The 16,163-nt window shown below is 34.4% G+C and overlaps 1 protein-coding gene across 2 annotated transcripts in view; it reads left to right on the top strand.

Annotated features, from left to right (window-relative positions):
• Positions 1 to 6,463: 6,463 nt before the first annotated feature.
• The window catches only part of TMEM196 (transmembrane protein 196), a 230,981-nt gene continuing 221,281 nt past the window's right edge, over positions 6,464 to 16,163 (top strand). Inside the window, exons 1-2 of one of the 2 annotated variants that reach the window (XM_082472794.1) lie at positions 6,464 to 6,479; positions 6,873 to 6,986. In XM_082472794.1, coding sequence (XP_082328920.1) covers positions 6,967 to 6,986 — 20 coding nt within the window. In that variant the 5' untranslated portion in view covers positions 6,464 to 6,479; positions 6,873 to 6,966. Of the gene's footprint in view, positions 6,480 to 6,872; positions 6,987 to 16,163 lie in introns of those variants that run through there. The other variant, XM_082472793.1, reaches the window with a different exon arrangement.

Here is a 16,163-nt window from a genome sequence, read left to right on the forward strand (position 1 = left end):
CACTTCATCTGCAAAGAGTGACAGCTTTACTTCTTCTTTTCTGACTTGGATTCCTTTTATTTCTTTTTCTTCTCTGATTGCTGTGGCTAAAACTTGCAAAACTATGTTGAATAATAGTGGTGAGAGTGGGCAACCTTGTCGTGTTCCTGATCTTAGTGGAAATGGTTTCAGTTTTTCACCATTGAGGACAATGTTGGCTGTGGGTTTGTCATATATGGCCTTTATTATGTTGAAGTAAGTTCCCTCTATGCCTACTTTCTGGAGGGTTTTTGTCATAAATGAGTGTTGAATTTTGTTGAAAGCTTTCTCTGCATCTATTGAGATGATCATATGGTTTTTCTCCTTCAATTTGTTAATATGGTGTATCACGTTGATTGATTTGCATATACTGAAGAATCCTTGCATTCCTGGGATAAACCCCACTTGATCATAGTGTATGATCCTTTTAATGTGCTGTTGGATTCTGTTTGCTAGTATTTCGTTGAGGATTTTTGCATCTATGTTCATCAGTGATATTGATCTGTAGTTTTCTTTCTTTGTGACATCTTTGTCTGGTTTTGGTATCAGAGTGATGGTGGCCTCGTAGAATGAATTTGGGAGTGTTCCTCCCTCTGCTGTATTTTGGAAGAGTTTGAGAAGGATAGGTGTTAGCTCTTCTTTAAATGTTTGGTAGAATTCGCCTGTGAAGCCATCTGGTCCTGGGCTTTTGTTTGTTGGAAGATTTTTAATCACAGTTTCAATTTCAGTGCTTGTGATTGGTCTGTTCATATTTTCTATTTCTTCCTGGTTCAGTCTCGGAAGGTTGTGCATTTCTAAGAATTTGTCCATTTCTTCCAGGTTGTCCATTTTATTGGCATATAGTTGCTTGTAGTAATCTCTCATGATCCTTTGTATTTCTGCACTGTCATTTGTTACTTCTCCTTTTTCATTTCTAATTCTATTGATTTGAGTCTTCTCCCTTTTTTTCTTGGTAAGTATGGTTAATGGTTTATCAATTTTGTTTAGCTTCTCAAGGAACCAGCTTTTAGTTTTATTGATCTTTTCTATCGTTTCTTCATTTCTTTTTCATTTATTTCTGAGCTGATCTTTATGATTTCTTTCCTTCTGCTAACTTTGGGGTTTTTTTGTTCTTCTTTCTTTAATTGCTTTACGTGTAAGGTTAGGTTGTTTATTTGAGATGTTTCTTGTTTCTTAAGGTAGGCTTGTACAGCTATAAACTTCCCTCTTAGAACTGCTTTTGCTGCATCCCATAGGTTTTGGGTCATTGTGTTTTCATTGTCATTTGTTTCTAGGTATTTTTTGATTTCCTCTTTGATTTCTTCAGTGATCTCTTGGTTATTAAGTAGTGTGTTGTTTAGCCTCCATGTGTTTGTATTTCTTACAGATTTTTTCCTGTAATTGATATCTAGTCTCAAAGCATTGTCGTCGGAAAAGATACTTGATACGATTTCAATTTTCTTAAATTTACCTCTAATAGTATTTTAAACAGAGAGAATAAGGAGAAAAAAGAGAAGTAGCATTAGAAAAGAAAAATAGTGAAATTTTATAGAATTTATGAAAGACAAAGGCACTTATATTTAGAATGTCCAATGAATCCCTAAATATGAAAAGGCAATCCAGAGAAGAACAAATCAGGGAAATGGAAATCTAAATTAAAATGAGATATTATTATACCTACCAAACTGTTACAAAATGTAAAAGCCTGAACATACCAAATGTTGGTAAGACAGGAGTGATAAGAACCCTCAAACTGCTGGCAGACTCTCAGTTGATATGACTATTTTGGAAAGCAGTTGGGCAGTATCAGTAAAAATTAGAAGTATATGGACACATTGGCTTCGAAATCCTACTTTTAGAATTTAACCTACAGAAATGAAAACACCAGTATGCAATATTCATATGTAATGTTACTTCAACTTTGTTTATAGAGGCAAAAATTGAAGGAAGAAGAGAGGGAGGAAGGAAATGTTGTGATGATGAAAACATCATTTATAATATGGTCCCATTAATGTAGATTCATGTGAATGCATGAAGAGATTCATGAAAAGACTATCACAAAATATTAATGGTGGTTATCTCAGGGCACTGGATTTCCTTTATGTTTTACTTTATCCTTTTATGTATTATTGAAAGCTTGTCAACAGACATGCATTGTAAAAACATAAAATAAAAATAATAAAGCCATTTTTCCTTGTGGAAAAATAAGGAAAAAACCAAAAAAGGTGAATATTTTATCAGGCCTATTTTTGCTATGTTGATGTGCAGTAAGTTTAATTCTGTTCAGCCCTTTGTATAATTAAAACTGGATCTAATCTTATAAAATGAGTAAGCAACCTTTAACTTGATTAACAAATACAGTCATCAATCACCTTTCAAGGTCAAAAAGAACAGAAACAAAATTTTTAAAGTAGTTGCATACCTAGTGATGGTTTTACTTATTTGACAAAGAAAAAGCTACTTCAGAAAGAAGGTTACAATCACATTCTTTGGCATCCACATAGCCATTGATAAATTCATTCATTAATTCAAATTTAACCTCCATTACACTGTAAGTGCCGTAAAGACAAAGGCTTCATTTGTCTTATTCTTGGTCTTTTGCCCGGTATCTAGCACAGTGGCTGCCTCATCATAGAAGTTCAATCAGTATTTACTAAAGGAGTGAATATATTCACACATTCATATAAGACATAATTCTGTGCTTTTGTTATTCTTTTGTTATTTAATATTCATTCTAAATTCTTCCCACAAGTATTTGTTTAGTAATTACAATGTTCAGAGGAACTAAAAATAAATATTAGAGTTAGTAATAAGAACAAATGCTAAATTAATATTTCTGTGTGTCGTGTTGTTCTAAAGGGTTTATGTATATTCACTCATTTAATCCTCTCAGCCAGCGAATATTACTCCCATTTTACAGATGGTAACACTGAAGCACTTAATTTGTATAAGTTTCCATAGCTACTGAGTTGCAGATGCTGGGTTTAAGTCCAGGTGGTCTAGCTCCAGAGTCCAGCTTTCCCTACAGTCATGTATCTCATCTCTGACAATATAGAAATGTCAGCAATTCGAGATCAACTCATTGATAACCGATACACCTAATTTTCTCTGCTAAGATGTGTTTCATTTCCTACTTAGGTAGCACCAGAGCTGTGCAGTGCATGGAGGTGGTTAGTTTGGGCAGGGTACAGAACTGATGTGAACAATATGCCATGGAAACCAGAAGTGTAAAGATAATTAACAAGAGAAAAACCAAATGATGCCATGAATCTAGGGAGGCAAAGGGCAAAGGCCAGAATAGAAGGTCAGAGGACAGGTGTGAGGATAGATTTGTGAGGACGAAGATTGACTGTGGTCAGGAGGAGCAGGCAAACATGTAGGTCCATGTACACATAAATGCAAATCAGAATAACGAGAGAAAGAAAGAGCTCAGCCCAGGAAGTTTGCTGGGACTTAAGTATCGGTTCAGGGTGATAGCAAGAACGAGAACAGCAGGAGACTGGCGATAGGTGTACGGGTCCAGCAGCAGCAAAGAGCCTGATGCAGAACCAAAGGTTTTCTGAGGTACAACATACTGTACCCATTTAGCCCCAGGTAACAATTGGCTTTGGCGGGCAAGTAGGTTTGAGAGAGAAGGTGGCACTGTCAACAACACTTGGATGGAGTACAGAATTGAGGAAACAGCAAGCAAAGCGTGTTTTTCTGTAGATTTAATTTTCATTTTTATTTTTTATATATTTACTGAGTAATATGTGTTCATTGATAAGCAAAAAAGAGTGAAGAAATGTCACAATATCACCACTCAAAGATATTACTGTTAAAAAGTAGCATGAAATTTTGTGTGTTTAAAAAAAAAATGCTCTGAAAACTTTTCAAATGCACAAAAGTAGAAGGATGAGTGTGATGCACTGTCATGAACCCATCACTCAGCTTCAGCATGCCACCATTCTTGTTCTTCTGTCCCCTCCCACATTTTAATACGTTCATACACACAGAAACAGAAAAGTCTGTCATGCCACTCAAATGTCATAAATGTCCTTTTTCTTAATACTGTAATCATCAATAAATTGCCATGTTAATAAAAATAAATTTAAATGATTATTTTTTTCTAGCTTCATAACACTGTAGTCTTTGGATATATCATGCATAACCACATTTATTCTTAGTTTGTTCCCAGTCTTAAAAATAAAGTGCTGCCTCGACATATACACATATATATGTACACACACAATATATATATTATATACATATACACACATAATAAAGCACTTACCTTTCTGCATATATATATGCAAGATATATATGTATATGTGTATATATATATATGTATATGTGTGTGTGTATATATATATACATATATATATAAAACATTTGTACACTATTCCAATTATGTCCTTAGAATAAACTATTAGACATGAAAATTTCTGGGTCAAAGAGCAAGTCTATTTTTAAGTGTTTTTATATTTATTATCAAATAACACTCCAGAAATTTCCTACTGTTTTACGCTCTTAGCAACAGTGTATAGATACACATATATTTCAATTGCCTCGGTAATACTGAGTAATTGAAATTCTTTGTAATTTTTTCAAGTAGATTATTTTAGGAGGTATCATTGTATAGCTGTATAATTCTTTGAATATTACTAATATTAGATATTTTAGTGTTTATAAGCCAAGACACACTTGCCAAAAGTAAAAGGCTGATTTCATAAACTACACATTTCTTTTTTTCATATATTGATTAACCTTATATGTGTATTTTTCTAGATATATTTCCCAAAGAAAAAATCTGCATTCCAAAAATAATATATGTAATAGTGTATTTAATTTTCTGAGAAGGTATAGATTGCTTTAAAGGAGATTGCTAGTAAATTAGATTAACTATATTTAGCATTCAATTCCAAAACCATTGAGGTTTATATCCATTAAATATGAATTTGTACCTGTTGCTCTGTATTGTTGTCACTTCATGATTGGCTGTTTTCCATTTTAGAAGGTTTAGTATTTGAGTAGGTCAGATAATGGTTTGATAGCTTACAAAACTTTAGAAACCAGCCACTGAAGCACTAAGTAAATTACATCTATATATAACCTCATTTCAAAAAATAAGACTATGTGATAGTAAAATGAAGTATATAAAATATCATTTGGTCTAATGACTGTGTTTTTATTTTTCCAAAGATAATTTATCCGTGACTGTTAATGCTTTGAAAAGCTTTGCTGTCAAAGTCAATTGGTGGAGGGGGAGTCAGCATGCTCAAATATTTTTCTGAATAATAAAAATGCCCAAAATAGAATCTAGCAATGAAAGTCAACAGGGAGTGATGGAAAGAGGGGAATCTAGGCAAATTGTTTTATATTTTGCATAACTGAAGAGCCAGATGGTTTAACTGGATTTTTATTTTCAGAACCACCCACTGCAGCATTTTAACTAAGTCTCAAGTCAAATATGGTACAGTACTGCCAAATTGAGTTTAACAGTGTAGACCAGAGCCCATTACCTTATCCAGGCATTCCCAGGTTCCTTTTCCTTGTGGTGCTGCCAGACCGATCTGCCCTCTTTATACTGGTTTAGAAACAATTTTACACTAACTCACTACCTCTTCCAGGTAGAGATGAGATAAAGCAATAGGTATGGCACATGCTCAGGAAATGTTCACGGTTCTGCTTTTGACTTTTCTTGTCTAATATCAATCTGGCAGTAATATTTAATCAGTCTTATCCAGTTGTCATTTTTGTTCCATTTTGAAGAATCTTATAATGACCATCTTGCTCATCAAAGAGAAGCAAGAAAATTGATCCAACATGTCAAACATACACTAGTGTCATATTTCACTGTTCAATTTCAGGGAATATTTGCTCTCATATTGTTTTTAATCGTCAATTTTAATCAGTAACCTAAATTAAAGCATATAAATTTTGTAAAACATATTGCTTACAGAACTTTTATTTTCTTGCTGTTGTCTTTTTAAGGTCTTCACTTGATACACCAAAAGAATTCAATTGTCCCTTTCCTAGTTTTAAAAATTTCTGCTATTTCTTTTTTTCACTTTTTGCATCCCGTTTATCCCTATCTTTAACATGCTTAAATTCTGGCAAAGAATCGGAAGCTAAATGGCCAAATTCCTCAGGAAAGTCTGTACTTTTGGTATTTCCTGACCAACAAAAAACATGTTGGACCATGAGTCTAGCCAGAAAAAACAAATAGCTGTTGAAAATGATCCAGTCCAATTTTGTAGGTCCACTCTAGAAAGGGATTTTGAGCTTCAGGTTAATATCCAAACTTTGTATGTCAGAATGAAAGCAAATCTACTAGGGTTTGATCATCATCAGTTAAACCCAGAGAGCTGACTGGTGAAATATATGCATACTTTCATTCCAAATGGCTAACACTAAATGTTTTTATGAGGTTGAGTCACTTTTCTAAAGAATGTTGCAGTAAACCAGTTTTATGTCAGAACGTCATGAAGGAATGGACTTTGGTATCTGCTCGTTTGGGCTTCTATCTCTTCTCATATCTACTTTAAGGAATCTAGATTAGATTTGTCCTACTAGCTTCTCTGCTTCCATCTTCTTTTTATAGTTCATTGGCTGCTTGAGTCCCTGGCTCAATTGGGAGCATCAGACAACACTACCCTGCTCTGGCCTCCCCGTTTGGGTACCTTCCAGTGTAGCCAAATTCCCCCTGGAATACAACTATAACAGCATTAAACATGTCAGGCTTGGAATAATTTTGCTGACTCAGTTCAGAATTGGATTGAATGAAACATAGCTGCTATTAACAAAATATTTTATGTTCTATTACACTTAGGGATGAGAACAATGCAAAAAAACACAGGAGCTTAGACTAACCATGTGTATCATTTTACATACAGGAAGAAGAACCCTTTGAGCCTGAGATACTGGTGTACCTAAATCATAAAGGAATTAGCTTTTGGCTTCTGAGTATCAGCCCGAGCACTGCACTGCATGATCCTGTTGAACAGAAGGTAAGTGTGACAATTTCATCTCCTGATAATTCAGCTGTGAATTACTTTAAGCACATTTTTTAGTTCTGTATATTCAGAAAAAAAAATTTTTTTTCAAACTTATATTTGGCTATATCTAACTTTTAAGAGGAGCAATCATGAAAAATCAAGTGGGATAACCCTGGGTTACAAACTTAATGGTTAGGAAATTAGGCTGTGAAGTAACAGAATTGAAATTAATATGCCATTTCCACCACGTGCTAGCTGTGTGATTTGGGCCAAATTACTTAATCTCTCTTAATTTCAATTTATCTATTGACAAAATGAGTATAGCAGTAGAACTTAATTGTTGTGAGTATTAAAGAAAGTAATCCATCTGAAGACTCAAGAGCATGGCATTATGTGCTATGTAAGGGATCACTATCAGTTTTAGTAGAGTTTATAGGGTGGGGGAATTGGAATGAATCACAATTACCTTATCTTACTCCACCATCTTGGTCTCCATGTGCCATCCCTGGTTTCATTAGACACACGTGAATTGTCAAGGGTGGGTCCTGAACTGTAGTTTTGTAAGTCTCTTAACTTGGATCTTTCATTCTAATTCAGTTTGTTGAGAATACTTTAAACTTTTATGTAACACCTCAGAATGCTGTCAAATGATTCAAGTTCTCACTTTCTTTTGGAGCTTGCCGGTATTTGGTGAGCATGCTCTTTGTTTCTTTCTTTTTCTTTTTCTTTCCAGAATGTGTCTTCTCCTTCTATGGGATCAATCTCTTATACTTATTGTTACATTCTTTTCTTTCTCCTTTTCCTGTCATCATTCTCTATCCTTTATTCTCCTGGTGAAAGTTTAAGTTCCCTTCCTCCTTCTCAGAGTCATATAACTTCATCCTTTCTTTCCAATATAATTCTATGCACTGTATTTAAAATTTTTCATTTTCTGCAATAAATCTTATTAAACATTTCTTAATTCTCTTCATCTTCTCCCTGACTATGGCTATTAGCTAGAAAGAAGTTCTTATTCTCAAAAGGAAAAAGACAGCATATCTCACAAACTATAGACTAATAACTTTATCTCAGCAAGATTCTAGAGTACATTTTAAACGAATAGTTTTTGAGCACCCAGGGAAAAAACAATCATGAAGTATCAGCATGTATTCATTTAGAACAAGTCATGATGGGTATAGTTTATTTCTTTCCTTGATAGGATTACTAAACAGATGGTCAGTAAATATATTAAGCATGACATATCTAGGCTTCAGCAAGTGATTTAGAAAGATTTCTTGAAGAGTTCTTTTTTTTAAAAAAACACTACTTTTTAGAGCAGTTTAGGTTTACAATAAAGTTGAGAGAAAGGTACAGGATTTCTCATTCCCTGCTTATAGACATAAAAATCCTCCCCCCTTATCAATATCACTCACCAGAATGGTACATTTTTTACCAAGGATGATCCCACATTGACAAATCATAATCACTCAGTGCATAGTTTACCTTTAAGTTCACTCTTGGTGTCCTACATTCTTTGGGCAAATGTACAATGACATATATCCATAATCATATATCATACAAAGCATTTTCACTGCCCAAAAAATTCTCTGTGCTCTGATTGTTCATCTCCACTGTGTCCCTCCACCCTCCCCCAATCCCCCAGTGGCAAACACTAATCTTTTTATTACCTCCACAATTCTTACTTTTCCAGAATCTTATATAATTGGAAACATACAGTATGTAGCTTTTTAAGATTGGCCTCTTTCACTTAGTAATACGTATTTATGTTTCTTTCATGTCATTTCATAGCTTGATAGGTCATTTCTTTTTAGTGCTGAATAATATTCCATTGTTTAGATGTATCACAGTTTATTCATCCATTCAGGTACTGAAGGATTTGGTTGCTTCCGAGTTTAGACAATTATAAGTGAAGCTTCTATAAACATCTGTGTGCAGGTTTTTGTGTGGACAAAAGTTTTCAGTTCCTTTGAGTAAATACCAGAGCACAATTGCTGAATCATATGGTAAGAATATATTTACTTTTGTAAGCAACTTCCAAGTGTCTTCTGAAATGGCTGTACCATTTTGCATTCCCACCAACATTATATGAGAGCTCCTGTTGCTCCACATCTTTGTCAGCATTTGGTGTTGTCAGTGTTCTGGATATGCCCATGCTAGTAGTTGTATCTCATTGTTATTTCATTGTTGTTTTAATTTTCATTTCTCTGGTGACTTATGATATGGAGCACTTATTTATATGCTTATTTGCCATCTGGGTATCTTTTTTTGGTGAAGAGTTTGTTAAGGTCTTTGCCCCTTTTTTTTTTTTTCCTTTAGCATGGCCCATTTTTTAAGTGGGTTGTTTGTATTCATATTGTTGAATTTTAAGATTTCTTTGTATATGTTGGATAACAGTTTTTTAATCAGATGTGTCTTTTGAAAGTATTTTCTCCCAATCTGTGACTTGTCTTTTCATTCTCTTAATATTCTCTCACAGAGCAGAAGTTTTACATTTTAATGAAGTCCAAATTACCAATTATTTCTTTCATACATTGTATATTTGGTGTTTTATCTAAAAAGACATCACCATAGCCAAGGTCATCTAGGTTTTCTATTATGTTGTCTTCTAGGAGTTTAACATTTTTGTGTTTTACAGTTAGGTCTATGATCCACTTCGAGTTAATTTTTGTGAAGGGTTTAAGGTCTGTGTCTAGATTTATTTTTTTGCAGGTGGATTTCCAGTTGTTCCAATACCACTTGTTGAAGAGATTTTCTTTGCTCCATTGTGTTGCCTTTGCTGTTTTGTCAAGGACCAGTTGACTATATTTATGTAGGTCTATTTTGGGGCTCTCTATTCTGTTTCATTGATTTGTCTGTTCTTTCATCAATACCACACTGTCTTGAATACCATAGTTTTTAAGTAAGTCTTGAAATCAGGTAGTATCAGTCCTCCAATTTTCTTCTTCTCCTTCAGTATTGTGTTGGCTATTCTGGCCTCTCCATCTAAACTTTAGAATTAGTTTATAGATATTAGAAAGTAATTCAGATTATTTATAGATCATTGGAAAATCCAACCAGAGAATTACGTAAATTTGACATCTTTAAAATAACTGGAAACAGATTCATGAAATCCTTTCTGAACCTTGAATCAATTCTGCAAGGTTGTAAAATATGCAGTCAACACACAAAAGTCAGTTGTGTTTCTATACATAAGAAATGAAAAAAAGGATGTAGAGTTGGAGAGAAAGAAGTAAACGTATACATATGTGCTTAACTGATTTTTGACAAGTGCCAAGATCATCAGCAGTTAAAAAAGTTTCTTCAACATGTGATGCTGGGACAACTGTATATCCACATACAAAACAATGAAGTTAGGTCCTTACCTCACACCGTATAAAAAATTAACTCAAAAAAGTTGAGTAAGCTAAATATAAGTGATAAAATTATAAAACTCTTATACGAAAACATAGGGGTAAATCTCCGTGGCCTTGCATCTGGTAATGAATTCTTAGCTGTGACAACAAAAGTAAAAATATATTGGATTTTATCAAAATTAAAAACTTTTGTGTATCAAGGGCACTATCAAGAAAATGAGAACACAAGCTAACACAACATTGTGAATAAACTATACTTGAATAAAATGTTGTTTGTTTTGGGAAAAAAAGAAAGTACAAACACAACTTACAGAATGAGATAAAATATTTGTGAGCCATATATCTGATAATGGTCAGGAATCCAAAATATATAAAGACTTCCTACAGCACAACAAAAAATTAAACCATCCAATTTAAAAATGGGAAAAGAACTTAAATAGACGTCTATAAAAAGAAGATATAGATGACCAATAAGCACATGAAAAGATTCTCAGCATCATTAGTCATTAAAGAAATGCAAATCAAAACTATAATGAGATACAACTTCACATCCACAAGGATGGCTACAATAAGTATAAAAGAAAAATAACAAGTGTTGACAAGGATGTGGAGAAATTGGAACCCTGTACATTGGTGTTCGGAATGCAAAGTGGTTCATCCGTGGAAAACAGTTTTGTGGTTCCTCAGCAAGTTAAATACAGAATAACCATGTAATCCAGCATATTCCACTTCTCGATATATGTCCAAAAGAATTAAAAACATATACGCAAACAGGTTTTTGAACATGAACGTTCATGTACCATTCACAATAGCCAAAATGTTGGAAACAACCCAAATGTCCATCAATGGATAAATGGAAAAAAAATTGCGGTATATATCTATATATCAATACACAATGGAATATTATTCAGTTGTAAAAATAAAAATGAAGTACTGATACATTGTAAAATGTGGATATACCTAGAAAACATTATGCTAAGTGGAAGAATCAAGACACAAAATGTCACATATTATAAGATTCCACTTATATGAAATGTCCAGAATAGATAAATCTGTATAAACAGTGAGCAGATTGGTGGTTGCCAAGGTCTGAAATGGGGGAGAAGGGTCAAATGGGGAATAATTGCTTAATGTGTATAAGGTTTTATTTTGGAGTAATGGAAATATTTTGGCACTAGATAAATGTAGTGGTTGCACAACATTGTGGATGTACTAAATGTCACTGAATTGTTCATTTTAAAACAATTTTATGTTCCCTGATTTCACCTCAATAAAAAAATAAAATTTAAACTAACAAAATGGAGTTACAGTCATCCCTCAGTATCTTTGTGAGATTCTTTCCAGGAAACCCCTTTGATACCAAAATCCAAGGATGTTCAAGTTCCTTATATAAAAGGGCATAGTATTTGCATGTAGCCTATGCACATTCCGTATACTTTAAATCATCTCTAGATTATTATAATACCTAATACAATGTAAATGCTATGCAAATAGTTGGTGGTGTGTGTCAAATTCAAGTTTTGCCTTTTGAAATTTTCTGGAATTTTTTTCCCAATATTTTTGATTGGTGGTTGGTTGAATCCGAGGATGTGGAATCCAAGAATTCAGAGGGCCAACTGTGTACTCATTTTACACTAGGACTTCCATTGCAATGTTGAATGGCATTGGTGAGTGGGGATATTTTTGCCTTTTTCCTGATATGAAGGGGGTTAAGCATCCAGTTTCCCATTATTAAATATCATGTTACCTATAGATTTTTTGTAGAAATTCTTTTTCAATTTGACATTGTTATTGGAGTATAATTGCTTTACAATGGTGTGTTAGTTTCTGCTTTATAACAAAGTGAATCAGCTATACATATACATATATCCCCATATCTCTTCCCTCTTGCGTCTCCCTCCCTCCCACCCTCCCTATCCCACCCCTCTAGGTCGTCACAAAGCACCGAGCTGATCTCCCTGTGCTATGCGGCTGCTTCCCACTAGCTATCTATTTTATATTTGGTAGTGTATATATGTCCATGCCACTCTCTCACTTTGTCCCAGCTTACCCTTCCCCCTCCCCATATCCTCAAGTCCATTCTCTAGTAGGTCTGCGTCTTTATTCCCGTCTTGCCCCTAGGTTCTTCATGACCTTTTTTTTTTTTTTTCTTAGATTCCATATATATGTGTTAGCATATGGTATTTGTTTTTCTCTTTCTGACTTCCTTCACTCTGTGTGACAGACTCTAGGTCCATCCACCTCACTACAAATAACTTAATTTCATTTCTGTTTGTGACTGAGTAATATTCCATTGTATATATGTGCCACATTCATCTGTTGATGGACACTTAGGTTGCTTCCATGTCCGGGCTATTGGAAATAGAGCTGCAGTGAACATTGTGCTACATGACTTTTTTAGATTATCGTTTTCTCAGGGTATATGCCCAGTAGTGGGATTGCTGGGTCGTATGGTAGTTCTGTTTTTAGTTTCTTAAGGAACCTCCATACTGTTCTCCATAGTGACTGTATCAATTTACATTCCCACCATCAGTGCAAGAGTGTTCCCTTTTCTCCACACCGTCTCCAGCATTTATTGTTTGTAGATTTTTTGATGATGGCCATTCTGACCAGTGTGAGATGATATCTCATTGTAGTTTTGATTTGCATTTCTCTAATGATTAATGATGTTGAGCATTCTTTCATGTGTTTGTTAGCAATCTGTATATCTTCTTTGGAGAAATGTCTATTTAGGTCTTCTGCCCATTTTTGGATTGGGTTGTTTGTTTTTTTGATATTGAGATGCATGAGCTGCTTGTAAATTTTGGAGATTAATCCTTTGTTAGTTGCTTCATTTGCAAGTATTTTCTCCCATTCTGAGGGTTGTCTTTTTGTCTTGTTTATGGTTTCCTTTGCTGTGCAAAAGCTTTTAAGTTTCATTAGGTCCCATTTGTTTATTTTTGTTTTTATTTCCATTTCTCTAGGAGGTGGGTCAAAAAGGATCTTGCTGTGATTTATGTCATAGAGTGTTCTGCCTATGTTTTCCTCTAAGAGTTTGATGGTATCTGCCCTTACATTTAGGTCTCTAATCCATTTTGAGTTTATTTTTGTATATGGTGTTAGGGAGTGTTCTAATTTCATTCTTTTACAAGTAGCTGTCCAGTTTTCCCAGCACCACTTATTGAAGAGGCTGTCTTTTCTCCACTATATAGTCTTCCCTCCTTTATCAAAGATAAGGTGAGCGTATGTGCGTGGGTTTAACTCTGGGCTTTCTATCCTGTTCCATTGATCCATATTTCTGTTTTTGTGCCAGTACCATACTGTCTTGATGACTGTAGCTTTGTAGTCTGAAGTCAGGGAGCCTGATTTCTCCAGCTCCGTTTTGCTTTCTCAAGATTGCTTTGACTATTCAGGGTCTTTTGTGTTTCCATACAAATCATGAAATTTATTGTTCTAGTTCTGTGAAAAATGCCAGTGGTACTTTGATAGGGTTTGCATTGAATCTGTAGATTGCTTTGGGTAGTAGAGTCATTTTCACAATGTTGAGTCTTCCAATCCATGAACATGGTATATCTCTCCAACTATTGGTATCATCTCTAATTTCTTTCATCACTGTCTCATAATTTTCTGCATACAGGTCTTCTGTCTCCTTAGGTAGGTTTATTCCTAGATATTTTATTCTTTTTGTGGCAATGGTAAATGGGAGTGTTTTCTTAATTTCACTTTCAGATTTTTCTTCATTAGTGTATAGGAATGCAAGAGATTTCTGTGCATTAATTTTGTATCCTGCTACTTTACCAAATTCATTGATTAGCTCTAGTAGTTTTCTGGTAGCATCTTTAGGATTCTCTAAGTATAGTATCATGTCATCTGCAAACAGTGACAGCTTTACTTCTTCTTTTCGGATTTGGATTCCTTTTATTTCTTTTTCTTCTCTGATTGCTGTGGCTAAAACTTCCAAAACTATGTTGAATAATAGTGGTGAGAGTGGGCAATCTTGTCATGTTCCTGATCTTAGTGGAAATGGTTTCAGTTTTTCACCATTGAGGACGATGTTGGCTGTGGGTTTGTCATATATGGCCTTTATTATGTTGAGGAAAGTTCCCTCTATGCCTACTTTCTGGAGGGTTTTTGTCATAAATGAGTGTTGAATTTTGTTGAAAGCTTCCTCTGCATCTATTGAGATGATCATATGGTTTTTCTCCTTCAATTTGTTAATATGGTGTATCACATTGATTGATTTGCGTATATTGAAGAATCCTTGCATTCCTGGGATAAACCCCACTTGATGATGGTGTATGATCCTTTTAATGTGCTGTTGGATTCTGTTTGCTGGTATTTTGTTGAGGATTTTTGCATCTATGTTCATCAGTGATATTGGCCTGTAGCTTTCTTTCTTTGTGACATCTTTGTCTGGTTTTGGTATCAGGTAATGGTGGCCTCTTAGAATGAGTTTCGGAGTGTTCCTCCCGCTGCTATATTTTGGAAGAGTTTGAGAAGGATAGGTGTTAGCTCTTCTCTAAATGTTTGCTAGAATTCGCCTGTGAAGCCCTCTGGTCCTGGGCTTTTGTTTATTGGAAGATTTTTAATCACAGTTTCAATTTCATTGATTGTGATTGGTCTGTTCATATTTTCTATTTCTTCCTGGTTCAGTCTCGGAACATAGTGCATTTCTAAGAGTTTGTCCATTTCTTCCAGGTTGTCCGTTTTATTGTCATATAGTTGCTTGTAGTAATCTCTCATGATCCTTTGTATTTCTGCAGTGTCAGTTGTTACTTCTCCTTTTTCATTTCTGATTCTATTGATTTGAGTCTTCTCCCTGTTTTTCTACATGAGTCTGGCTAATGGTTTACCTTTGTGTTTATCTTCTCCAAGAACCAGCTTTTAGTTTTATTGATCTTTTCTATCATTTTCTTCATTTCTTTTTCATTTATTTCTGATCTGATCTTTATGATTTCTTTCCTTCTGCTGGCTTTGGGGTTTTTTTGTTCTTTCTTTAATTGCTTTAGGTGTAAGGTTAGGTTGTTTATTTGAGATGTTTCTTGTTTCTTAAGGTAAGATTTTATTGCTATAAACTTCCCTCTTAGAACTGCTTTTGTTGCATCCCATAGGTTTTGGGTCGTCGTGTTTTCATTGTCATTTGTTTCTAGGTCTTTTTTGATTTCCTCTTTGATTTCTTCAGTGATCTCTTGGTTATTAAGTAGTGTATTGTTTAACCTCCATGTGTTTGTATTTTTTACAGATCTTTTCCTGTAATTGAGATCTAGTCTCATAGATTTGTAGTCAGAAAGGATACTTGATAGGATTTCAACTTTCTTAAATTTACTAAGGCTTGATTTGTGACCCAAGATATGATCTATCCCAGAGAATGTTCCATGAGCATTTGAGAAGAAAGTGTATTCTGTTGTTTTTGGATGGAATGTCCTACCAATATCACTTAAGTCCGTCTTGTTAATGTATCATTTAAAGCTTGTGTTTCCTTATTTATTTTCATTTTGGATGATCTGTCCATTGGTGAAAGTGAGGTGTTAAAGTCCCCTACTATGATTGTGTTACTGTCCATTTCCCCTGTTATGGCTGTTAGTATTTGCCTTATGTATTGAGATGCTCCTATGTTGGGTGCATAAATATTTACAATTGTTATATCTTCTTCTTGGATTGATCCCTTGATCATTATGTAGAGTCCTTCTTTGTCTCTTATAATAGTCTTTAAAGTCGATTTTTTCTGATATGAGAATTGCTACCCCAGCTTTCTTTTGATTTCCATTTGCATGGAATATCTTTTTCCATCCCCTCACTTTCAGTCTGTATGTGTCCCTAGGTCTGAAGTGGGTCTCTTGTAGACAGCATATATATG

Source organism: Balaenoptera physalus (genome assembly GCF_965194825.1).
Source record: "Balaenoptera physalus genome assembly, chromosome: 8".
NCBI lineage: Eukaryota > Metazoa > Chordata > Mammalia > Artiodactyla > Balaenopteridae > Balaenoptera > Balaenoptera physalus.